The 25,095-nt window shown below is 61.5% G+C and overlaps 2 protein-coding genes across 4 annotated transcripts; both read right to left on the bottom strand.

Annotated features, from left to right (window-relative positions):
• Positions 1–30: 30 nt before the first annotated feature.
• Positions 31–10,138, bottom strand: ECEL1 (endothelin converting enzyme like 1). The gene is made up of 18 exons (XM_053986592.1): positions 10,065–10,138; positions 7,744–8,629; positions 5,826–5,894; positions 5,559–5,669; positions 4,899–4,991; positions 4,552–4,676; positions 3,919–4,141; positions 3,681–3,779; positions 3,510–3,584; positions 2,967–3,070; positions 2,697–2,755; positions 2,493–2,544; positions 2,304–2,371; positions 2,073–2,197; positions 1,762–1,827; positions 1,458–1,553; positions 850–926; positions 31–634 (listed from the first exon to the last, which is right to left on the bottom strand). The coding sequence occupies exons 2-18, from the start codon at positions 8,485–8,487 to the stop codon at positions 535–537; spliced, it is 2,286 nt and encodes a 761-aa protein (XP_053842567.1). The 5' UTR covers positions 8,488–8,629; positions 10,065–10,138; the 3' UTR covers positions 31–534.
• Positions 10,139–13,333: 3,195 nt separating this feature from the next.
• On the bottom strand, positions 13,334–24,721 carry SLC12A9 (solute carrier family 12 member 9). Of its 3 annotated transcripts, none has more exons than XM_053986556.1 (13): positions 24,512–24,721; positions 22,332–22,466; positions 22,022–22,159; positions 21,494–21,793; positions 21,169–21,276; positions 20,951–21,062; positions 20,698–20,855; positions 20,380–20,462; positions 19,922–20,046; positions 18,389–18,581; positions 18,067–18,241; positions 17,191–17,337; positions 13,334–16,737 (listed from the first exon to the last, which is right to left on the bottom strand). In XM_053986556.1, the coding sequence occupies exons 1-13, from the start codon at positions 24,693–24,695 to the stop codon at positions 15,902–15,904; spliced, it is 2,694 nt and encodes an 897-aa protein (XP_053842531.1). In that variant the 5' UTR covers positions 24,696–24,721; the 3' UTR covers positions 13,334–15,901. The 3 variants fall into 3 exon arrangements, with proteins under 3 accessions (XP_053842531.1, XP_053842532.1, XP_053842533.1); XM_053986557.1 differs by having other exon boundaries at positions 21,494–21,637; XM_053986558.1 differs by lacking the exons at positions 22,022–22,159; positions 22,332–22,466 and having other exon boundaries at positions 21,494–21,637.
• Positions 24,722–25,095: the final 374 nt, after the last annotated feature.

Below are 25,095 nucleotides of genomic sequence, written 5' to 3'. Positions count from 1 at the left end.
GTGTATGTGCTCCCAGGCAGGCTGGCATTGCCCGGCCCGGCTGTGCCGCTGTGCCCCGCCTCGGTGGGGCTGCTGCATGGACAGGAGGGGGCTGGCACGGGGAGGGCACCGTGCAGGGGAGGCTTTTGGCATGGGGCATCCCCTTGGTAACTCTGGAGTCCTCCCCCTGCCTTGACTGACGCTGGGATGGATGTGGTAGGGCTGGGTGAAGGGTTTGGGCCAGGTGGACAGAAAAGGGGGCTCAGGGGTGCCTGGGCATGCCCTTGTTCCTTCATGGGCAATGAGGACCCCTCAGTGCGCAGGGCAGTGGATGGGAGGTGGATGGGCAGGAGGCAGCTGCCCAGCCCGAGTGTCTCTGCTGCCTACACCCCTATGGCAGGTGCCTGCCTTTGGGGCGACCCCCTGTGACACCCGAGGGTGCCCCCTTTACCTGGACAATAGGGAGGGGAGATGGGAAGTTGGGGAGTGGGCACAGGGTGTCACTTAGGCAGGGGAGGGGATGGAGGGTCCCAGCCTGCTGGAGGGGGGTGAGCCTCACCACACCGAGCACTTGTGCACTGGGTTCATGGGCGAGTTCTTGGGGCAGTGGAAGACCCGTCCAAACTCCTCAAACTGCGAGACACTGCCCAGGACCCTGCCGGGAGAGGGGAGAACCTCAGAGCTGGGCACCCCCTGCCCCCCGCACTGCTGCCTCGCACCCCACTCACAGCAGCACCCCACCCCTGCCCCAGGGATATCACCCAGAATCTGCTGGTTGTGCTCATCCCACTTTGCACAGCACTGACATCTGTGGGGAAGGCTGGCAGCCACCATGCCCCAAGCCCACCCCATTTTGGGAGCACCCAGTACCTGTAGTGCTCCGGGGCGTGCTTGTCTGTCAGCACCTGCAGGTAGATGGACTGGGATCTCCGCTTGATGCACCAGTTCTGCAGGGGACAAAGGTTCCATGGACAAGCCACATGGGGCACCCTGGGTCCTGGCAACCACCAGGACACCATGGCCCTTTTGGCTGCTAGGGATTGAGGGCAACTGTGCCCTGATTGAATTTATTTTTGTAGGGTCTCCCAGGAGCCTGTGAACATGGTCTAAGTGGGGTGGGAGAGCGTGGAGTCATGTTTGTTGTTGTAGGGTCTCCGGGGTTGTAAGCTGCCTGGCTGCAGGGTTTCCTAGAATTTTGGGATCAAATGTATGTGTTACTGTGGAGCTTCTGAAGTCATGGGGGACACACTAATTTATTATTGTAGGATCCAACAGGAGCAACAGGACAGCGTGGGGTGCTCGTTCAGGGCTGAGCTCTGTACCCTGAGCCCAGGACCTGCTGATGCAGCCGAGCCCAGCTCCTGGCCATTGGCCCTGTGTCCCGCAGGGCTCTCTCCCATCCCTTTGGGCTGCTGGCCTCACACAAGGTGACCCTCCTGCCCCAAGAGCTGTTACCTGTGAGGAGGACAGAGGCTCACCTGGGCAAAGGCGATGAAGAAGAGCTGGTCGTGTGTGTACTTCATGTGGTGCAGGGGGTGCTCAGGGCCGTGCTCCCGTACCCACTTCTGGTAGGCCTGGAGAACAAGGGATGCCCTCAGCATGGCCTGGGTACTCCCCCAAACCCACCCTGGACCCCCCCAAGCCCCCAGCAACCGGCAATCAGGATTGTTCCCACCCCTTGCTGCAGGGAGTAAGGAGGGGTTGGGGGGTCTCCTCCCACTCAACAGGAATGGCATAAGCAGCTGCCCGTGGCTGTGACACCCAGGGTGCGGGGACACTTACGTAGTAGGCGAGTTTGAGACCCCCCATGTCAGCGATGTTCTCCCCCAGTGTGTGTTTCCCATTCACCTGCCGAGAGAGGAGAAATGTCATCATGAACAGAGGTGTCCCCATCCCCACTCTGGCACTGAGGCTGCTGCAGCCCTGAGGAGTTTTCAGGCTAAGGTGTGATGAATTGTTGGGTCTCAGGGCTGGGCTGGGCAGAGTCAGTTCTCCTGCAGACACCCAGCCCTAAGCGATGGGGCAGCAGGGGCCCCACCGTGGGACAGCTGTGCCCTGTTGGGCATTGCCCGGCAGGAGAGGGGGGGTCTCACCCTCTGGTTGTAGACGGTGAAGTTGTCGTAGAGGTTGACGATGCACTGTGCCTTCTTCAGGAACTTGCTGTACGACCGCTCCGTCCACCAGTGCACCAGGTTCCCGTGCCGGTCGTACTGTCCCCCTGTCAAGGCAACCGCCACCTCCAGTAGTCCCAAGGGACCCAGGCGTCCTGTCTGGCTGCCTCAGCCCATCCTCACGTCCGGGCAGGATATAGGAGGGACACTCACCCCAGTCATCGTAGCCATGGGTCAGCTCGTGCCCAATGATGGTGCCAATCCCACCATAGTTCAGTGACCTGTTGGGTGGGGAACAGAGGTGGGGAACAGAGGTGAGAGGGTGGAGAGCACGGTGCTGGCAGGGATGGGGTGACCCCATGAGATGGCAACCCTCCGGTCATCCCCCAGCCCCGCACTCACTGCGGAAACTCGGGGTCGTAGAGCGTGGGCTGCAGGATGCCAGCAGGAAACACTGGGGACACAGGAGAACACTGCAGTTGGGTGTCACCCTGCCCTGTACCCACCCACAGCATCATCCAGCACCACGGGACCCTGGTCCTTGACCCTATCCCAGATCCTCCCTGCTCCCACCCCAAGGGCAGATCGGGGGTGGAAAGTGCTTACCCATCTGGTTCTTGTTGGGCAGGTAGTAGGCGTTCAGTGCCTGGGGAGGCAGCAGCCACCTGCAAGGAGAGACAGCAGAGCTAGGCTGCACAACACCGAGGGACATGGAAGTGCCATCCCTCTGCACAGCTGGGGAACAGGGGGGCACTCCTGGCATCCCTGTGCCCTTCTGCCTACAGCCCGTGGGCTGCATCTGGGCATGGGGTCAGGGGACACTGGTGGCACCATGCTGGGCCCCTCCAAGTCCCCCCAGGGCAAGGGGATACCCACGCAGACTTATCCACCTCCTGCCGGATCTTCTTCACTGAGAGCCGGATGCCGAAGGCAATGCTGTTGAGGATGTTCTTGAAGTAGGTCTTCTCATCCACCTCAAACTGGGGGGGCACAGCCACATCAGGGGAGATGCCAGCACCAAGGGTGTGGAGGGCAGGCCTGTGGTGTCCTCCCACCCCTGTGAGCCTTGACTGTGTGGATGTGTCACAAGTGTGTTCCCATGTCCCATGCTGTGTGCCCACAGGGGCAGCTGCCTCTCTGTCAGCTCTGTGAGGTCCCTGAGCCACCCTGGCACTGCCAGCCCTTGCCAAGGATGGGGCTGAGCTCTGGGAGCTGCAATGTAGGGAAGGAGCCACCATCCCAGACCCCAGGGACTGTATGGCACTGCTGGTGTGGGGCACCCTATCAGCAATGAGCACAGTGAGCACCAGGAGGGAGCTGGTTTTGAGGTGGCATCTCCACAAAGCCTGATGCAGATGTGGGTACCATCTTCCCCCACTGTGTGTCCATGTCCTCACATGCTCCTGGGCTATCCCTTGCCTCATATTCCTTGTCGATGGCCTCTGGCTTCAGGAGGAAATCGGGGTACCCAATCATCACCATCATATAGCGGAGCTGTGGGCAAAATGAGTGGTGGGTTCAGGCCCTATCCCATGTGCCCCCACACTGGTGATGGGGCCAAAGACAGGAGTGTATGCTAGGGGCCACTACCTTGGCCCTGGCTGCTCTCCGTGTTTCCTCATCCATCCAGTCCAGCTCATCCAGGCGCTGGTCAAGGATGTATTTGATGTCCTCCACCAACTGCTGCACCTATGGTGGGTCACCATGGTGCTGGCACGGCATCCCCACCACCCATCACCGGCCAGACAGCCCTTGGTGGGTGCAGTAGACACTTTGGCAAGGTGATGGGAGATCACAGTGGCTCCTGCCCATAGGCAGCATCACCTACCTTGGCTTTGCTGGCAGAGGAGAAGTGCTCCTCAACGAAAAGAGCTCCCAGGGCCATGCCGAAGTGCTTGTTGGCCTGGCTCAGGCAGATCTTACCCAGCTCCAGCTGCTTCTCATTGCCCTCCATCTCCTTGGAGAGCTCGTGGATGGCATCGCGGAAGGGGGTGGAGAGGTGCTCGCTCAGCACCACCACAATGCGCCACAGCATGTAGTTGTGAAGGATCCTGTGACAGGGACGGGAGCAGCCCTCAGCACGTCCCCAGGCACAGGGGAGGGTGGGAACATGTGCCAGGCTGGGGACACCCCTGCTCGGGGACACCTCTGCTCAGGGACACAGGGGGGCCATGGCAGGTGGGGGCACAGGGACAGTCTGGCACCGTGTCCCTCCCTGAGGTGTGATGAGTCTGGTGATCTCTAGCATGAGTGGCTCAGCAGGTGTCAGGGCACCACCAGGATGCTGTGGGGCTCACCACAGTGCCTTTTTCCCACAAGCTTTCCCAGATTTCCTGTGCCCAGCCCGGCCTGCCAGCACCAGGAGGAGGATGATGGTGGGAGGTTGCAGGCACAGCTGTCCTGTGCCCGCTGCCAGGCTGGGAAAGGTGCCAGGGGCACAGGGGGTGCCAGCCCCCCTCACCTGCTGGGTGTCACACGGATGAGGTTGGACACCTTGTGCATGTAGTCGGTGGCCAGCAGCACCACCTCCTCCTCCTCCGAGAAGTTGTCGTGGAAGATGCGGTCCAGCAAGCGCTTCCACTTGAGCTGCCAGGGCAGGCACTGTCAGGGGGCATGGGGACCCCTACTCCATGCCACCCTGGAGGGGACCCCCTCCAGGCTTTCCAGCCTCCCACCTGAGGAGTGCATTATCCTCAAGTGGATTTAACTGGGACAGGTGGTGGGCATTGAGGGCATGGAGCAGGGGGACAGGGACAATTTTGGGGCACAGGCTGGACAGGCTGACAGGCTGGCACCAGGGCTACTCACCATGGGAGTGATGCGCTGCAGCTCGGCCAGGGTCACTTTGTGGTACGTGCTGCCGACGTCCCTCCGCACATCATCATACTCAGACACTGTGATCTGCACAGGGTGGGCATGGCTGTCACCATCCTACTGCCCGCCTTGAGGGTGACACAGGGATAGTACACTGGGATGGGGCACAGGTCTGGGCAACAGGGCATCATGTGGGTACTGACCCACATCCTTCCCCAGGAACCCTCTGCTGCCAGTGGGACCCTGAGGGCTGGTCAGAAGGTCCCAAGGAACTGGGTTATCTGAGGAATGGGCACACATGTCCCTCCAATGTCCAGACTAAGGTCCCCAAGACCTGGATATAGAGTCTACCAGGACCCAGAGTGGCCTCACAAGGAGCAGATGTGGGGCTGGAGTGGTTGTCCCAAGGGCTGGGAATGGGAGTTCTCAGGATGTGGGACTGGGTTCCTGAAGCTCTGCCGTGAGGTCCTCAAGAGGATGAGATCCCCAAGTTCCAGGTCTGAAGATCCCCAAGGGCTGGGAGTGGAAGTCCCCATGGAGGGATTGGAAAGAGATTGCTCAGGAGCAGATATGGACATCCCCAAAACTCTGCGACTGAGATGTCCAAGGGCTGGACAAGGGCACCTAAAAGTTCATGGCATGCATCCCCCTCACATTGGCAAGGTGCTGCTCCAGCTGCAGGATCTCCTGGGCTTTCTGCTCCACATGCTCAGCCCCCAGGAGGGTGAGCAGTCGCTGCATGAACACTCGGTATGCGGCCAGGATCTGTTCAGAGGGAAGGGATGCTCAGGGCCACCCCGCACTGTCCTATGGCACCCCAGTCCCCAGCACTGCTGGCAGTGAGGTGCCCCCTGTCTGCCAACCATGCCGGCTGCTGCTCCCTCTCCTGGTGTCCCCAAGGCGTCGATGTGCCCCCCTCACCTTCTCGCTCTCCTCATCCTGCCCCAGGTAGAGGGTCCGTTCGGGCAGGGTCAGCCCGTCCTGGTCGATCTGGGGCAAGAGACGGCAGTGGGTGAGCAGAGGGAGGGCGCTGTGCTGAGCCAGGCACCCCTCGCCTTCCCCAGATCGCAGAGTGTCCCTGGTGTCCCTGGAGCCGAAGGATGGCAGTCTGCTGGAGCAGCCCCAGGAATGGGCACGTCGCTGCCTCAGTTTCCCTCCTGCTAGAGGCTGCTGGAGCTGCAACAGGCAGCATGCAAGAGGCTGGGAGTGCCAGGCAGACAGCAGGCCCCTGCTCCATGGCCTGACTGGCACATCGGCTGCCTCATAGCCTGCCCTGTGCTGCCACCACTCTCTGCCCCATCCCTGCCCCCTGGTGTCCCCCAGCTGCCCCGTGGCCAGCCCCACTGCTGTGCTGCAGCCTGCATGGCGAGCTGCATGGACCCCCTGGCTCTTCACACACAGCCCTGTAACCACAGGCACAGCCTCCAAGCCATACACACACCTGAGCACACTTGCACGTACGTGCACACTCATACACACACAAGCACACAGGTAACTCGCCCCTCTGGACACACACCTATGGATGCTCACACCCCTGCACACGCACCATCCATTTTACCCCTGCTCTATGTGCACACCCAGAGTCACGCACCTTCTCTCTCACTGTCTCAGCTCCCCGCAACTCACTTCACCACCCCCCTCCACTCACACAGCCGCAGCGCTGCCCGCAAACCCACGGGCACCTCCAGCCTTCCTCCCCCATGTCCTTCATCCCCCCTGTCCCCTTTGCTTTCCCGGACGGGCGCTGAAACCTGCAGCCCCCACACACCGCAGCCCTCACACACACCCCAGCCTCCTCATACACCCTGTCCACTCACACCCATCGCACACCCACCCCCAATCACACCCCCCCGACACCCCAAGCCCTGACCCTTAGCCCTGGCTGTCACACCCATCGCTCCCCCACGCCCACGGTGTCCCACCCCGCGCACTCTGGGTCCCCGCTCAGCCCGCCCACCCTTTCCCTGTGACAAACGCTCCCTCTAGTGTTACACACGCGCGGCCCGGAGCCGGCAGCGAGCCGCACACCCCGCACACCCTCTCACGCTCATATCCCACAGCCCCACCATCTCAACAGGGAGCAGGCCGGCTCGTCTCTACTGCTGTGTCCCCCCACTGCCCTCGCCATCACCACCACCTCGTCCCCACCACGCCATTACCCTGCGCACCCGTGCCCACCCTTTCCCTGCTATGCCCACCTCCATGCCCATCACCGAGCCCACCGCGCAGCCCCGCTGTGCCATTGCTGTGCTCCCATCATGCTTACCACTGCACCCCACACCCTCCAAGAGACTTGGCCAGCCAGATAAAGCCCACCTGTATTCTGGTGACACCTCAGGTTGAGTGACATGGTCTGGCAGGCGTGGGAAAGACTAAGAAAGCCATGGGAAAATGCCCTGGCACAGTACTGGGGGGTTGGTGGGCATCTCCCTGCCTCTGCCTGGGGCTTGCCCCCTGTGTACAGGTGGCAGCTACAATGCCAAGGTGAGGGGCTTGGCTGCCAGCACTCTGGAGACCCTGGTGCCCTGCTGGGCTGTCCTCAGCACCCAGGCAGGCGGCACTGCCTCACTCGGTGCATCCCTCTGCCCATGTCCCCAGCCCTGTCCTGGAGATGTCACCCTCACCCCAGGGCAGCCTGACACAGGGGTCCCATGCTGGAAAGACAGGAGGGTCCCCAGGGACAGGAGGGGTCCCCACCCCAGCCATCTGCTATAGCCAAGCCCAGACGCTGCACAGGCACTCAGTGCCTCTGCAACAAGGACAGTGACATGAGGCAGGTGTCAGCGGCACTGCTGGGTGGCTGGGACAGGGGACAGCGGCAGGGGCACGGTGCCCTCACCCGGATGACGTAGCGGGAAGTGTTCCTCTCGTCCAGGCTGACGGTGAGGGAGAAGAGCACGGCAGCACTGTAGACGCCCTGTGTCTTGTAGAGCAGCTCATTGATGTCCCTGCGGTCCGGAGGGGCATCCCAGCCACCGCACTCCCCAATGACCTCCAGCATGGGCCGGGGACCGAGCCGATCGATCTCAGCCCGGTCCAGGCATGAGCGGAAAAACTCCTTGACCTTCCTCTCTGCTGAGTCGCGGGCTCGGCGCCGCACGGGGCGGTTCAGCAGCGCCCGCAGCTTGGCCTCGTTCTGCTCGGCGATGGCCCCGATGGTGCCGTACACCAGCTTGTCCTCAGGGATGCCGTGTCGCCGGAGCCAGCCGCCACAGGCGAAGGAGTAGAAGTCCTGGCAAGGGTCAATGGTAGCATCCATGTTGGCACTTAGGAAGCGGGATGCTCGCAGGAAGGCCTTCTTCTCCTGGCACCCCTCCAGGCAGTAGCTGTCCCCTTCAGTCGCCAGGTACTTGAGGACCAACATGCACGTCAAGATGACGCAGAGCCCCGCAGCAAAGACCAGCCCTGAGAGCAGACAGACCTCCCGGCGGCTCCAGCGTGGCAGCCCCCCACGGCGCTTCTTGGCCCCCGCGCCCAGCTGGAGGGCGAAGCCGTTGGGCAGGGTCCCGCTCTGGTACTTGCTCACATACTTCACCTCCTGAAACTCATCATAGTGCGCTGTCAACGAGTAGGTCTTCTCCATGGCCGGGAATGGGGGTCCCCACCAGCAGCACTGGTGCAGGGGGCTCAGGGCAGGTGGAGGGCAGGCTCAGGCAGCCCACAGTTCATGCCGGAGCCGTGCCTGCCACGGGGAAGTGGTGATGTCCGGGTGAGTAAGGAAGCTCCTGGAAAAGGCAGAGGAGAGGGATAAGGGGGGGTTGGGAGGAGCAAGTGTGGGGGGGTTGCTTCTTGTCGTCATTGCTGCATGTATATCCATCCCCTTGTGTGCCCCACTGCTGGCACTGAGATTGTCCAGAGTGCCAGGAGCTTCGTGGCACCTCTACCGTATGGCTGTCCCCTCTGCCAGTTCCTTTGGTGACAGGGCAGGTCATCTGCATGCAGGACACCTGCATGATGGCAGGTTTCACTCTCTGGCACAGCTAATCTCACACCCCCCACACCAACACAGCACTCCAGCCAGAGCACACATGCTGGGTGGATGTCCAAGGTGTTCCAGTGAACCTAAACTCAGCACCATGAGACCCCTTCCCAACCAGGGGGAGCACAGGGCGGCCAGTCTCTCTGGGTGGGGTATGGATGGGGTGAGCAGCTTGGGGAAGAGGGGCTTTGGGGAGATTTGTGAGGGGAGCCGTTGGGTTGGGGTGCTGTGGGCTGGGTCAGGTTGTGTGGCCCCACGTTGGGTTGCACGGATGGTGCTGCGCCGTGGCGGGCAGTGTTGCATTGTGCTGTGTGGGGTGGTGGTGCGCCGTGTTGCATTGCATCGTGTCAAATTGTGGCACGGTGCGTGATGTGTAAACAAAGTTAATTCCAGTCTGGGGGGAACCCTGCACCCCGTGGACACATCACAATATTCCCTCACAATCACCACCACCATCCACCCAACCCCTCTCCACTGGCTGGTGCACGACAGGCAGGGGTGTCTGTCAGGTTGACATGCTGGGGAGGAGAGGGTCTGCCCGCGGGGAAAGGAGGGTGGGGACATAGATAGGTTGTGGGGAGGGCTTCAAAAAGAGACCCTGCTTCTTGCTTGGTGCAGAATGGTATCCGGATTTGGAGGTGGGGGAGGACGGGTTGGGGACAAAAAGCTGCTCAGGAGGTGGCCGGTATCCCCACAGCGGGGCTCCCCCATTCCTTCCACAACTTGGGCAAAGTTGTGCCCCGGTGCAGCAGCCCGGCAGTGCCCGTGCCAGGGAGCTGCTGCCGTCGGAAAGTTAGCGGGGACAGCAGCCGGCACGGCAAAGCGTGGGGGGGCCAGGGGCTGCCCAGGAAGCTCGAGGGATGCTGCTCAGTACGCTGCCCGAGATGCTTAGGAGATGCTCGAGGGTTCCCGGGGGATGCTGCCCGCGATGCTCGGAGGATGCTGCCTGCCCAGTATGTTCGGGAAGGTGCTTGCCGGGATGGTAGGGAAATGCTCGGGAGGTGCTAGGGAGATGCCGGCCGGAATGATGCCTTTGGTGCTCGGGGGCATGCTCGAGGGTTGCTCGAGGGATGTTCGGGAAGTGCTCCCCGAGATGATGCCGGGGATATTCGGGGGATGCTCGGGGAGTGCTCGCCGGCATATACGGGGATTGCTCCCCGGGCCGCTCGCGGGGTGCTCACCGAGGTACTCGAGGGATGCTGGGGGGATGATCTTCGTTCTTCTGCCCGGGGAGTACGCGGATGCTTGGGGGTCGCTCGTCGTTTGCTCACCGAGATACTTGGAAGATGCTCCCGGGATGCTGGGGCGACGCTGCCGGGATGCTCGGGGACGCTGTCCGGGATGTTCGGGGGCCCCTGGGGGTGCTCAACGGCTCTCTCAGGGGATGTCAGGAGGCTGCCGGGGGCTGCCCGACCCCGCGCCACCCGTCCGGCTGCGCGCCCCGCGCTCCGCTCCGCGCCCCGCGCCGCGGCTGGCGGAGCGGCGGGGCCGGAGGGAGGCGGCGGGGCGGGGAGGGGGTGGTGTCTCCAGCCCGGCTCTCCCGCAGGCCAGGCTCCATTAACGAGATTATTATGCAAAAGAAGCAGCCCTGTGCCACCCGCCAGCCTTACCTCATCCTCGCCGGCGGGGAGGAAGGGCAGGGGTGTCCCTGGGCCCCTTTACCCCGGGGGGGCTGGCACAGGGCTGGCAGTGCCAGTGCGCCTGGCACTTCCCGTCCAGGGACCCTGCCGCCATCCCCCGGCAGCCGGCCCCAAGAGGGGCACGGGTGGGCACGGCCGACGGCCTGTGCCAAGAGCATCCCGGCGGCACGACACCCCCCTCCCTGCCCGGGCACCTGGGGGGCTCGGCCCGTCCCGGTCCCGTTCTGCCAGAGTGGGTGCAAGGAGACAGGACTCTGGGTGGGCAGGAGACAGAGCCTGAAAGGCTCCGGGTGAGAGGGTGGGCACGGGGGGGTGGCAGGGGTTGCACGAGGAGGAAGCTGTGCATTCAAACACACACGCGAAGGTCCGGGAATATTAAACTGCATTGCAGATAAATCCCCAACATAAATATCGTGAGCTGCTCTGCCACGGGGGGGCCCAGCAAGGAGATTTATAGTCCAGCAATTCCCACGGTGGCCCCCTGCAGTGTCTGGGTACTCTGGCCCCCTGCAGCCATCCTGCCTGTCATGCTCAGGGGTGCCCTGCTACCCTCACTTTCCTGTGCCAGAACATCCCTGGGTGCTCAGAGGGGGCTCTGGGTCTCCTGGGTGCTGGGGACGGACAGCACACACTGGGTGCTGTGCTGTGGCACGGGGCCCTGCTTGTCACAGCACAGGTGGCTCAGTGATGTGGGACCTGCTGTCTTGTCCTGTGGGTACTGTGGGCTGGCCCCAGGCACAGCTCACAATGCCTGGGGCTGTGCTCTTTCCTGTGCTGGGCTGCTGGGCATGGCCCGGGCACAATGCCTTCTGCAGCAGCCAGGCCCAGCATCACCTGCACAGGCAGTGGCACACATGTACATCACATGTACACCCACACACACTCTGACATGCACCAGCACAGACGCACACTCTGTGCCTTCACACACATTCTCACAATTAAGCACTCACTGCCATCCATGTGTACCCTGGCACACTAAACACAAGCTCAGGTGTTACAGCTCAGCTTTCATGGAGCACACGTCAAGGCAGAGAGAATCATGAATCCCACGAGAGAGACACCTCAGGCTCGGGAATCCTAAGCAGCCAGGTATTACCAACCCCAGTGGGATGCAAGGGCACCCAATCAGGCTGCTTCAAGGGTGGGCACAGGGAATCCAACCCTGCTGCTCATGAGGGTGCTGGCTGGAAGACAGGGGCATGGGACTCCCCATGCTTTCACTTACCCAGCCCTGAGACACACTTGGTACCTTGGTTGGAGCATGATGGATGCACACGGGGGGTGGGGAGAGCCTGGTGTTATTAACAGCCCTGGGTAGTGCTCCAACAGGGCTGTAAAAATTAAAGGCGTGTGGATATAAAATAATGGATAAATCTGAGCTGGCCGCAGAGCGCTGCGGTGTCCCGCAGGTGTTGGCATCTCAAAAAGCCAGGGTACAGCAGGTGTGGGATGGGCACCTGTGGGTAAATATGAGGCATCAGGCAGTGCCTGCACCCTCTTCCAAATGCTGACTTTCACAAAAAAGTCCGTTGAGTGCCCTGAGAGGATGTGCAGGCAGTCCCAACCTGTGGAACTGGTACTGCAAGGCAAGCAGCTGCTGCTGGAGCTGGAATGGAAGAAAAGAGCTTACCCCTTTGCAGACTGGGCTGGGGGACAGGGCACCTGCTTCTGGATGCCCAAGCACTGCCCAGCCCACGCACACGCAACAGCAGGATCGGTGCCATGGGGCCAACACACCCAGAGATCACGAGGTGGGTGTGAGCATCCCGTGGCCCGGCGCTCATCATCACCCAGCTCGCCAGCCTCACTCCGCCCTGCCCATCCCGCGGGCCACCCCGCCGGCATCCTCATTTTCCCCAAGATTAGCCGCGGCGCGGGAGCCTCCGCGCATCGCCAGCAGGTGACAAATAAGATTTTTCCACTCTCCCGAGCACCCGGCATGGGTCTGTCATTGAAAATGCAAAGCAGTGCAGTGCCAACCTCCGCCATCCGCCCTCACCTCTGTCAGCCCCTCAGTGCTGAGCACCCAGCCACATGAACCACCCCCCACCACCATCACCGCTAGACCCCTGCTCCACCCGCTGTGCTCCCTCGGCAGTGCTGGGGTGCAGGGCATGGTGCCTTCACACCCAGTAAGATAGGGTAGGTTCCCGGGGGTTTCTTAGAGGGGTGCTAGTTTGGGAGTGTCAGCCTGGGTGGGCAACACGGCCTCATGGCGTCCTTTTGGTGCACCCACATGCCTGGTGGAGGTTAGCACCAATGAGGGGTTGTCCCTTATAGGAAACACCTGGCCCAAAACTTGCCTGTTTAGGGTGGGCATCACCCCACAAGTCCCACCCCAAGGAGGCCTATCCCCAGCACCCAAGGCGGGAGTACGAGAGTGCTCCGCCCCACAGCGGGGTACATCCACCCATTACCCATAACCCTCACCCGTGATTCACCTTTCCCAAACCCCTCAGTCGTTGTCGTCCCACTGCTCCCCTCCAAAACCTCTCGGTTTCCCCCAGCTCCAAATCCCATTATTGCTGTGCCCCCAGCTCAGAGCAAGGCAATCCCCCAGCAGCCCCCAGCCCCACTCCCCCCCGCCGCCGCCGAATCTCCCCTCCGCTATTGTCAGAGGGTTGCCTCTGCCTCTGTCTGCGAAATTAATTCGGAGGTGGAGAGGGAGAATTATGTAAAGTGTGGTTATTCTGGAGCGGCGGGGGAAGCGCGGCTGATGGCAAAGTGCCTTTTTGTGTGTTTAATATGCATTTTTTTCCAGCGGTGCATTTTCAGGCGGGTAATTTGCTGTCTTTTCAGACCCCGATCAGTATCATTTCTCCGGCAATGACAGCTTTTATTTGCACTGAAATGAATGCTGCAAAATTTCCAAGAAATAGCCGAGGCCCTGTTGGCTGCCCACCCCCACAGGGCCGGGGCATGGGCACCCACCCCCACAGTCCCCTGCCCACGGCCCCACTTGGCAGCGGAGTCCTGGGGTTCTGGGCACATGCGTGTGCCAGTTTGCACACCCTGAGTACACAAGGGTGTGTGCTCCCCTGGCTCCCCCTCCCTGGAGCCCTGTGTGCACATCAGGGTGTCACACCTAGGGGTGGGTATATACACCCACACCAACGTGTGTGCACATACAGACACCCCTTGTGTACGTGCACAGCCCCCAGCACAGCACTCTCTCCCACGTGCACATGCACACACACTCTCTCTTAGTTTATGCATATCCCTGCCTGAACATCTACACACATACACACACACGTGTCCCTCCTTGTGTGCTGGTGGGCCCCCTCCGCAATTTGTATCCCCCCTCAGACCTTGGTATAGCACCCCTGATCCAGAGCACCAGGAGGGTTTGGGGGTCCGCCATTCACCATGCTCTACCCCAGCACAGCCCAGTGCTCAGGGAAATCAAGGCACAGATGGGTGCTCTCTGCACAGTCCATTCCCTCTGGGCACAGACAGCAATGGGTGAGAGTCTGGAGGAGATGCAGGGGTGTGCGTGTGGCTGTTTGTCTGCACCTCTGGCTGTTGGGAAAGAGGAAGAATGCTGTTTGTGTAGGTGTGTGCCGCGTGGGCGTTGCGTGCCAGAGCTGGTTTGCTGGAGCTGCGGTGCAGGCGTGTGGTGCTGCCTCTGCAGCGGCCGTGATGCTGCATGTACACACCTGGCTGTGCATGTGTGTGCCCGTGTCAGCCCCTGCCCACGCCACGCTGTGTGTGACAGTGTGTCTGCAACAGTGCCATGGACACATGTCCACGTCCGTGCGTGGGCGTCTCTGACTGGCATAGCAGCCCTGGCTGTGCCCAGGCACATGTGGCCCAGGTGTGTCACGAATGGTGTCGCAGAGTGCTCATGCATGGGCAATGCTGCACCCCCCCTACAATGCTGTGGGGGGCTGCATGGTCCTGAGCCTGGGGTCCCATGCACCCCTAGCCCCGGGACCCCAATGGCAGAGGTGCTGGTGCCTGGCATGGCCAAGGTTAACTCTGCTGGAGCCCATGGGCACAGTGAGGAGAAGCTTTAATTTAATGAAGTGTGAGGCTTTTTATGGGCTTTTAATTACGTGGTGATAATTAACATTATAGGCCTCCGGGTCCCGCTGGTGCCAGGCTGCCCTGTGCCAGCTTCCAACTGTTTGTAAATAAATCCCATGGGATTCATGGTGCTTGCCCCAGGGCACCTAGCTCCTGCAGCAGGGAGCAAAGCCAGTCCCAGCCCCCTCCTCCCCAGCCAGGGCACAATCCACTGCAAAATTTGTGTCTCCACCATTTTTCCCCCTGGCTGCACCCAGCCACCTGGTTTTTGCCAGCCCTCTGCCTGACCAGAGGTGCCAGCCAGCAGTGCCAAGTTTGGTGAGAGCAGGCACAGGCAGCAGTGCCACACTTGTCACTGCTGCTGGAACCCAGCCTGGCTGGGAGCAGCCCCCTGTGCTGGGGCTAATAGGAAGCAATCCATCAGGCAGCACTGGGCACACTGCCCACCCGCTCAGGCACCCGATGGATTTATTGTCCAGCACCCAGGCAATTTCCTGCCCTCCCCTAATCGATAAGGGAGGGCAGGGGGCAAGGCCAGCTTCCCCCTGCAGGTCATGATGTGTGTGTGGAAGTAAAAACACCCCAAGAAACAGGTCAGGAGACCCAGGTGTGTGGGTAAGGACCCCACCACAAATAATTTCCCCATTTCCTGCCAGCACCAGGGGATCAGCACCCATAGGGTGGGGGGACTACAGATTAAAGCATCTGGATGGCCCCCATCCAACAGCACTGGGGGTACGGAGCAAGATACAGGGTGCCATACACTGCAGCCATTAGGGCCAGCACCCGGCTGCTTTCCCCACCCACCCAGCCTCACACAGGGAGCCCAGGCCTCCAGGCTCCCCTCCCCCACCCTTTCCCATTTAATTTTTCCTAATGAAAGGCAGAGGATGGCGGGGAGCTGGGGCAACAAGGTCGAGGCTGCCTTTAATCAATCCCTGCTGCTGGCTGGGTGCCCAGAGGAGCTGGCGGAGGAGAGGATGGGGGCTGCGGCAGGGGAGGAAGTACAGAGGGGGTTGCAGGGTGCAACTAAGGGGCTCCCAGCAGACAACTGAGGCACCCAGTGCTTGCCCCACCAGGACCGTGCTATGACCTACTCCAAAGAAAAGGCACCGTGAATGCACCGTGCTGCCCGTCCAGCCCCAGAGCTGTGCCAGGATCCTGCCAGGGCAGCTTTAATCCTCTGCAGGGAACATCCCCAAAAATCAAACCCCCTCTTTGCACCCACCTCTCACTGTGGGGTACCCTCTTTGCCCACCAGGATGGAGACACTGGGGCCATCCTCAGGCTCAGGTTGATAAAGGCACTGGGCAAAGGAGTGTGCAGGGAGCCGAGGGGGACCTGGGGGTCACCTAGAGCTGGGTGCTGGTGACGGCACTCACCCCATGCACCAGCACGGTGGGACCCAGCCCGCGGGTGAGCAGCTCCAGCTGGTGCAGGTAGAGCGGGTAGAGACTGGTGTCGGCCGGCGGCCGCGGCAAATAGAGGAAGCGCACAGCTGGCGCAGGGCTCTGCTCCAGGACCAGTTTGTTGGCGGCACACACGTACTCATCTGACACTTGGGTGGTGTTGGTCGGGAAGTTCACAACCCCTTCCTCCTCTTCCTCCTCCTCCGCTGGCCCTCCTGGGGGTCGCTGGCAGGTTTGCCAATGCAGGCGGGTGATAGCATCCCAGGGCACCAGCTGGATCTGGGCCTGGATGCGCAGGTCCTTGAGGAGCTGGCGCAGCTTCTCCTCCTGGGCATGGGGCATGGTGCCCGCCTCCACGCAGAGGAAGAGGCGCAGGCGGGCCCGGCGCCAGGCCCGCGCCATGTTGAGGACACAGGCCATCTGCAGCAGGAACAGGCTGCAGGTGTCGGCGTAGCGGGCGCTGTCGGGCCGCAGCAGGTTGACGGGCCAGACGTGGATGGTGGGCGGGGGGCTGGCAGCCCGCCGCAGCTCCCAGGCCTTGTCCAGGCTCTCCAGCTGCCGGGCAAGCAGGACATTGCGAAGCATCTTCAGGGCGTCAGCCACGATGCCCACGTACTCCCGGGCTGACAGCAGTTTGGGAGTGGTGGGTGCCCGCAGCGGGGGGAAGCCCAGCGGGACCTCCTCACGGGCACTGGTGAAGGCAGGGTGCCGGGCTAGACCATCCTGTGGTGCCTCGTCGTCATAGAAACCCAGCACCAGGGTGTTGGGGCGCATCCCGCCTGCCAGAGAGACCGTGCCAGCCCAGCTGAGCAGAGGCAGAAGGCTCCACCAGCCCTCCTGGCACTGCAGGCATCAACAAGCCACAGCTTGACTTCAGCATTGCTCACCCTGCCAATTTCAGACCCCTCAGGATCACACTTACATAGCTCCAAGACCTGACTCGATTTTTGCATTGCCCACTCAATACCTCTCCCACTTGGGCTTTGGGACTGCCCACACTGGGTGCTCCCAAACCCCTTGGCATATCTCATCCAGGTGTCTTCAAGCCCTTCAACACTGCCAATAGTGATGCTTCCAAACCCCAAACTGCCTACAGCTCACCCCAGAAGCTTCCAAGAGAAAACTTGGCTCTGGCATCGACCATCCAGGTGCCACCAAATCCCTTAGCACTTCTCAACCCACACAGACAGCAAGATGGACCCTCACCCATGTCCAGACCAGGCACCACTTACCAAGGCCAGAGGTGAAGAGGAGCTGCCGGACACCGTGCCGTACTGAGGGTGCAAGGGTGAGGCTGACAAAGGCCTTGACATTCAGTTTGTCCACCAAACTGAGCCACGAGTCCTGCTGGGACTGCAGTGGGTCCGAGGGCAGCATGTCTGGGTGGGGGACAAAACCAGCATCAGTGGGACAGATATCCCATACTGGGGCTAATCCTGGTGTCCACCCCTGCTGCAAAACTCTGTGCCTACCCCAGCACCCATGAGATGGAGAGGTGGGAAGTAGGTGCTTACACAGAGAGACATAAAATTGTACATAAATGTATAAAAAAAACCCCAGGCAGCCCCATCCCCACTCCCCAATTTCAGGCCATTAGTCACCACAGCAACAGCAGGGAAGGGGGAACAGAGCCATGACGTGCCAGGGAGAGCGCACATGTGCAAACCAACACACATGAGAGTGCAAACACGCCCAAGATACGTGGACACACAGCAGCAGGCTGTGGATGGACATAGGCACATACGTGTGCAAGGCTGTGCCAAGTGTGTGCCCACGTGTGTGCTGGGTGTGTACAGGTGCTAACCTGGCTGGCACATGCCTCATGTGCACACCAACACCAACACATGCAGGAGCCCCACGTGCACGTGTAGGGATGGACACTTGTGCACGTGCATGTAGCAGTGTGTGCACACAGGAGGCATGGGACAGGCACAACTCACTGATGTCCCCCATAGCAGCCAAGCCCAATGCGCCACACAAGCGCCCAAAGCGCTGACATTCCCCAGCCATCAACTGGGCAGCAGTGTCAACCCAAGAAGCCCAGGCATCCTCTGGCACCACAGCAAAGTGCAGAAGCCATTAGCACAGGAGACAGTGCAGATCCTCACCCAAATCCTGCAGCTCCACATGGCCCAGGACATAGAGGCCGCTCTTCTTGAGGTCATTGACAAAGTCAATGAGGCGGGCGCTGCCTCGCGGGTTCTGCACCATCAGCAGCATCTGCGGGCGCCAGAACTTGACATGGTCCTTCCGCACATCCAGCATCAGCAGGTACTTCCGCACCTGGAGGACAGAGGGAGGGAAACAGGTGAGAAACCCTTTTTGTTTCACCAAACCAACCTTGGGCATGCCAGTCTTGGGCACAGCTGAGCTGCCACGGGGACACCAGCTTTCCACCCCATAAGGGGACAACAGGAGCACAGCACTTACCTGATGAAAAATGAGGGCCTGGCTGATGTAGCCCCAGGTGCTGCTGGGTGAGAGGTAGTGAAGGGCAAGGAGGAGGAGGAGAAGGAAGCCCAGGCTCGCCGAGGCCGACACAGGGCTGATGAGGAACATCATGACGCAGCAGCCTGCGATGCCCAGCAGGCACGTGTGCCAGGTGAAGTACCGGAAAGTGGGCCTGCAGCAGGGAGGAGGGGACACTTGCTATCATGTGGTGCCCATGCTGCCTGTGGGGAGGGCACAGCAAGGGGAGCTGTGCCCAACAGCCACACCACCCATCCCCAGTGATTCCGCTGTGCCAGCCCAGGCCAGGTCAGGCACCCCATGCACCTGGAGGAGAAGTTATGGAGGGGAGATGGTATCTCCCAGAGCAGTGGGCAGCCTGTTGCTGCCAGCCCTGGGCAAACAGGGCAATGATGGCCATGGGGCTGGCACTGTCCTGGACCAGCCAGGTAGTAACGGGCAGTGCATGGCAGTGCTGCTGCTCATTCTGGTGCAGGGAGGCAGAGGCGGGGAGGCAAGAAGCTGTTATTTTCTCTAATTGCTGTTTTTCCTGAAAGGTAATTAAAATCCTTTTCCGCTGTGCTTGATGCAGACCTCAGTGAGGGAAGGGGGGAGGCACCAGATGTGGGGTGGGTGAGGGGCCTGTTGCTGCCCATCCCAGCAGGCTCCCTCCAGGCACTGATCCTTCCCCATTCTGTGCCAAATCGAGGAAGCAGCTGGGCAGGGCAGATGGGGGCCAAGCCACAGCCTGGCAGAGGCATCAGCTCCCCCTTGGGAATGAGGCCTCTGGGGGACTCCCAGGCAGTGCCACCCAGCCCTACTTGTGCAACACCTCTGCCCACCTGGAGGACTCTCCCTGCTCTCCCCGACTCCTTGTGGACTCAGCATCCTGCACTGAGGGCAGTGGGCATCACCCAGGAGGGAGATCAGGCTCCCCTTGGTCATTCCCTGCACCCCAGGTTTGGGCAGCCCTATGAGCCCAGCCTCACATCAGAGTACCCCACACCTTGTACCACAAGCTGGGCCTGCCTGCCACACATACTTCTTCCTGGAAGATATTTTCTCCTCCCACCCAGAATCCTCCTTCCTCCCTCCCCCTTCTCTGTTAGTTTAATTAGCACTAATGGAAAGTGGGCTCCATCACTGCTTGGCAAACTGCCCGGGGGATGCCGGCCGGGCACAGGCTATAAATTACCTCTGGAAAGCCTAAGGGGAGGGGGCGGGTGGTACCCAGTGGTGCTGGATTTATCCATACCCACTCAGCAAAGCAGTGCCAGTGCACAAGAACTGTGCCAAGCCAGTGCCATTCCAGGACCTGTCCCCTTCCCTCTCCCCAGGGATAGGGGTGTCTCTGTCCCTCTAATGCCCAGGAGAGGGGTGTTCAGCACCTCTGCCCACCATCTCATCATAAATCTCAGGCACAGCAATGGCAGGGGATTCACAGATAGAAGAATGGAGGGATGGGTGCCTGCCAAGCATCTCAGCACAGCCTCTCTCCCCTGTGGCAGTGGGTACCTGAAGTTGGGGGCCGAGGCCCACTCCAGTGCCAGGCAGGCCAGGTTGACAGTGGCATAAACCAGGAGGAAGAAGATTGTCACAACACTTGCAATAGTGTTGAGCTTCCCAGAAAAGAGCACAATCTGCAGAGAGCACAGGGTGAATGCATACCCTGGGATGGCACGTCAGGCATGTGCCCAAGCCACCCCTGTCCCCTTGGGGTGTATCCCAGGGGTATGATGGGTAAGAGTACAGACAGGAATCCCTTTCTTTTTTTGTGATTTATCCTTAATTTATGGGATACCTCCCACCTCAGGAAGGGAAGGGCACAACTGCAGCAGAACACCCAGGGCAGGGGGGCTGGGGGAGGAATTCCACAGGGCAGGGGGACATGCCAGGCTCCACAACACCCAGCCCAGGTGACAACCAACCTTCACACAGCAAGGCCAGGAAAGAAGCATCGCTGACAAACTCACCTGCACCACCAGCCAGGAGAGGATCACTGCCATCACTGGGTTCCCACTGGCAGATGTCTTCTTGGCCAGCGCCAGTGCCCGGCCTGCAAGGCAGAGCAGGGAGGGTGGTCTGGGACACCCCAGCAGGCAGCCACAGGTTCAACCACCAGCCAGGATTCCCATCCCCACCCTGAGTGATGGGGCAGGTGACCCAAATGGGCACACACCAGCCCACAAACCATCACCTCCACACCAAGAAGGGAGTTCCCTGGTGTCAGGGCTGGTCCCCAGCATGGACAACCTGCTGAGTGGGAGTGCCAGTGCATTCTGGGCACTCACCAAAGAGATCATCCCGGGCCAGAGCGTACAGGATGCGGGATGCCCCAATGAGGTTGCTCATGGCTGCAGAGAGAGTGGCAGCATAGATGCCCACAGTGACCAGCGGTGGGAAGATACTGATGTCACGCAAGAAGCCGTAGTCTTTCTGCAGGAGGATCCTGGAGAGAGACACAGACACACTGGCATCTGTCTTGGCCCAGGCCAGCATGCCCTGGCACCAGGCACGCCCTGGCATGCAGACAGGTGGCCATACCTGTTGCATGTGGCACACATGAGGAAAGCCAGCAGGTTGTAGACGAGGTAGGTGAAGAGCACAGCAGAGATGGTGCCCCGCGGGATGGAGTAGCTCGGGCGCTTCAGGTCCCCTGTGGGCAGGAGCAGGCAGCATTAGTGCCCACAGGCACAACACACCCCTGATCTCTCCCACTTGCTGTTCCTGGTGCCATCCTGCCAGGCACCTCCTGTCCATACCTGACATGTTGGAGCCTGCCATGATGCCAGTGCAGCCGTTGAACATCACTGCAAACACGGAGCTGAAGCTCATCATCTGCCCAGTGGTGTAGTCCACCCCATACTCACCTGCAGGACACACGGGCAGGGGCTGTGACAGGCTGTTCAGGGTGGCACAGCCCCACCACAGGCCCTCTCCTCCATGTCCCCACACACAAACTACAGGGGAAACCACTGCACAGCACCTGCTTTGTGCCCACAAGCTGCCCCCACCCTCGAGCAAGCCCCATGTGATGTGGCAGTGCCCGTGGGCATGGCCGGTGGGGTGGGAGAAGCCTCTCCTCACCGCCCAGGTTGTCTCGCAGGGTGTTGAGGGAAAAGCCAGTGAAGAAGCCGTTATCAGTCTCAGTGCCATTGGAGTTGGGCAGGCGGATGGGCACCTTCAGGGGCCGCGTGGCGAAGAAGCTGACAAGGATGGTGCCCAGGACAGCTGCAACGATGAGGAAGATGAGGAAGGTGGCTTTGGCATAGATGGAGGCACCCACGAGGCACACGAGGAGGCAGAGCGCCAGCAGCACAGTGCCGTAGAGCAGCTCGTACCAGTAGCTCTGGGGCAGGACATGGACGCCTGTGCCCGCTTCTTGCCCTGGGCAGAGACAAGTCAGGATCAGCAAGGCTTGGAGGGAGCATCACTGGGAGCTGAGAGCTACTAGCATTGTGTCAAGTATGATGGGCACCAACTCACTGGCCAGAGGGCTGGATGAGCCATGGCTGGCTCCCCTGGGCATCATGCTTGGCATGCCTGGCACAGAGCTAGGGCTGCTCAGGTAAGGGACACCTGCTGTCCCCTTCCACCTCGCAGGGCAGTACTCACCAGGCGGGATCCCAAAGCTGTCCACCACTGCCTCCACCAGCCCCAGCACATAGAGGGCACTGCCACACACATTGGCCAGAAAAAACATGATCCCGATGCTGCCCCCAAACTCCGGGCCCAAGGCACGGCTGATCATATCTTGCTCGAGTCAAGGGAAGAAGTCAGCAGCACAAACCACCATCAGATGCTCCCACCCCTCTCTCCCAGGCCAACAGCATCCCAGCCTCAGCATGGCACCCCATGGCCACTGAGGAGTCACTCAGCTTTGTCCCACATGCCCTGTCCCAGCAGTACCCACAGCAAAGGATACAGTAGGCTCCTCCAGCATCCAGTGCCCCGTTGGTGGCAATGGCACACACAGACAGCACCGTCATGCCAATGATGAAATATGCCACTGCGAACATGGCCAGGGCCTGGTACAACCCAGCATGACCCACCACGAACCCTGCCGAGGATGGGAGAGGCCAGTGTGCCCATTAGCACAACAACCTGCAGGACAGAGTCCGTGGGCACTGCCACCACGCAGACTTCACCCCACTGAAGCATGTGGCCGCTCCCATCCCTGTGCCCACAGCTTCCCCCAGGACCTGCCAGCCCCCTCCATTCCAGGATGAGGATGCTTCCACCTCCCACCCACAGTAGCACACACCAGTGTCTCCCTCCCTCAGGATATCTCCATTTTCCACCCGTGTCTGACCCAGGTGTGCCCAAAAACCAAACAAACAGGGAAGGGGCTCTGCTGCTGGGACCCCCATGTCCTGCTGCCACCCTTGTTCCCCAGAGCGGGGAGTCAGGAGCTCCCCACAGGGATTCCATTGCTGCCCCGCTTGCCTACAACACAGCAGGAAGTAGAAACAGTCTGGGTGTCCCTGCCAGCCACGGCACTGCTCCCAGGGGTGTGGATGGGTGTTCCCGCAGAGAGGAGGCCCAGAGCCCCCCCGGCTCTGCCCGGGGTGACGGGAGCAATCTCGATCGCGGCTGGTGACACTGCGGGCAGGAAGGGGATGCCCGCGGCTGTGGGCGATGCCCTATCTCAGCCACAAGCCAGGCCGCGGATGTGCCCGCGGGAGAGGCAAGGGGGGTGACCGGGGCACCGGCACCACAAGGAGCCCTTGGGGCGACAGGCTGGGTTTGAGGGCACCCGCTGTGGTCCCCAGAGAGCCAGAGGGCATCCGAGTGCCAAATGTAAGGGTGGGTGGGGGTGTTGGTGGAAATAAAGGGATGCTCCAAAAGCACTGTGGGCTTAAGTAGGAGGGGCTGCTAACCCAGGAGATCTGGGGAGCATGTGAGGTGTGGGGGAAGCGGGGAGCTGACAGGGAGAGCCTTGGCCCCCCAGAGTGGGAAAGTTCCTCTTCCGGGCAGCTTTCTTTCCCCTCCACCCGACACCTCTCCTGCAGCCCCGCGGTCCCCGGGGTAACACAGCCCCGGGTGGGGGGGCCAGGTCAGGCAGGGAGAGGCCGCTGCCCGCTCTGGGGCTCGGGGAGTCAGAACCTGTATGAAGACCCCAAGCAGGGGAGTGGGAAAGGGGTGAATGATGACAGGGAGCGCCGTGCCCCCAGATTGGGGGGTCTCCCAGACAGGGGAATGGTCTCAAGGTCCCCCCCATGACCCAGAGAGGCCCCCGGCACGCAGCCAACTCCGGCCCTGGGCTTTCCGTGGGCGGAAAGCAAAAGAGGAAAAGCTTTTCCTGTTCCCGGACCAGAGCAAACATTGCCTGCCCCGGGCCATGCTGGGGCACCTATCCCCTTCAGACCCCCCAAAAGGCTGCCAGCTGCCCCAGTCCATGCCCATCCTGCCCCCTACGTCTCCCAGGGGTCACAGTAACACTCATAACCAAACTGCGGGCAGACTGGGAAACAATGTGTGCCCTTTGCACACACACAGAGGGGCAGCTGAGTATCCGCTGGGGGACACCAGCGTTCTGCCCTCGGGACACTGGATGGGATGCGAGAGAGAACTGGGGTGCTGGAGCCTGGCACTGGAGGATGCCTGGGAAGCAGCGGGGTCCCAGCAGTAGGGGACAGGTGGACATGAGGACACTGGAAGGCACTGGGAAGACACAGGAGTTTTGAACTAGGGTCCCTTACACGGGTCCCTAAGGTCCTAATTGGGTTCCTGTACTGCAGGTCCCTTTCCCTGGCTCCTGAGACCCGAGCCCCCAGCCTAGTGGGGTCAGGTGGGGACACACAGCACTGGGACCCCAGGCCGGGCCGGAACTGAGCAGGCAGGGGAAAAGCACGGGTGCTCCAGACTGTGGGCACTGGGGTACGCAACTGGAGGGAAGCACTGGGACTGCAGCAGAGACGGAGGCCCAGGAGAGGGCACTGGGAGGGCACTGGCGACCCAGACCGGGTAGCTCGGGACTCCAGAGGCCGGATCCCCGGGATTAGACGGGGGCCGGGCTGGGGGTACCAGGCAGAGCTGGTGACTCTCGAGGGGCCCCGGGCCTCGGCCGGGAGCGGGGGGTGCCCCGAGGGCGGCGGCACTCACCGAGGCGCAGGAAGAGGACGACGCTGAACATGGAGAGCAGCGTGGGCACCACAACGCCCAGGAATGTGGGCAGCTTGCGGGGGGCGGCGGCGGCGGCCCGGCCGCGCTCCCGGCCCCGCTCCTCCTCGGCTGAGCCGCCGCACAGGCGGTACGTGAGCAGCGCGCTCCGCTCCGAGCTCGCCATGACCCGGACCGGCCCGGCGCGGGCCCCGCCGATCCCGAAAAGCGTCCGGTCCCGGCCCCGGCCCCGGCCCCGGCGGCCCCGCCCGCCGACCCGGTCCCGACCCTCCGGGCCCGCCCCACACACGGCCCCGCCCACGACTCTCCACCCAGGCCACGCCCACGACCGCGCCCCTTCGGTAAGCCCCGCCCCATTGATAGGCCCCGCCCCTGTTATCCCACAATCGAGGCCCCGCCCCACCGTGTACTCTGGCCCCGCCCCATTACTGGCCCCGCCCACAGCCCCCCTCTTGTCACAGCCCCTGTCCCAAAATGCTCTCCCATAGTGGTCCCCTCCACCGCGCCCCCAAGCTCCACCCCAACACCCCCACAGTGACTTCCTCCCCAGCCCGAGTCACTCTACA

This window comes from Vidua macroura, chromosome 10 (genome assembly GCF_024509145.1).
Source record: "Vidua macroura isolate BioBank_ID:100142 chromosome 10, ASM2450914v1, whole genome shotgun sequence".
Lineage (NCBI taxonomy): Eukaryota > Metazoa > Chordata > Aves > Passeriformes > Viduidae > Vidua > Vidua macroura.
This window is presented reverse-complemented; position numbering and strand designations above follow the sequence as displayed.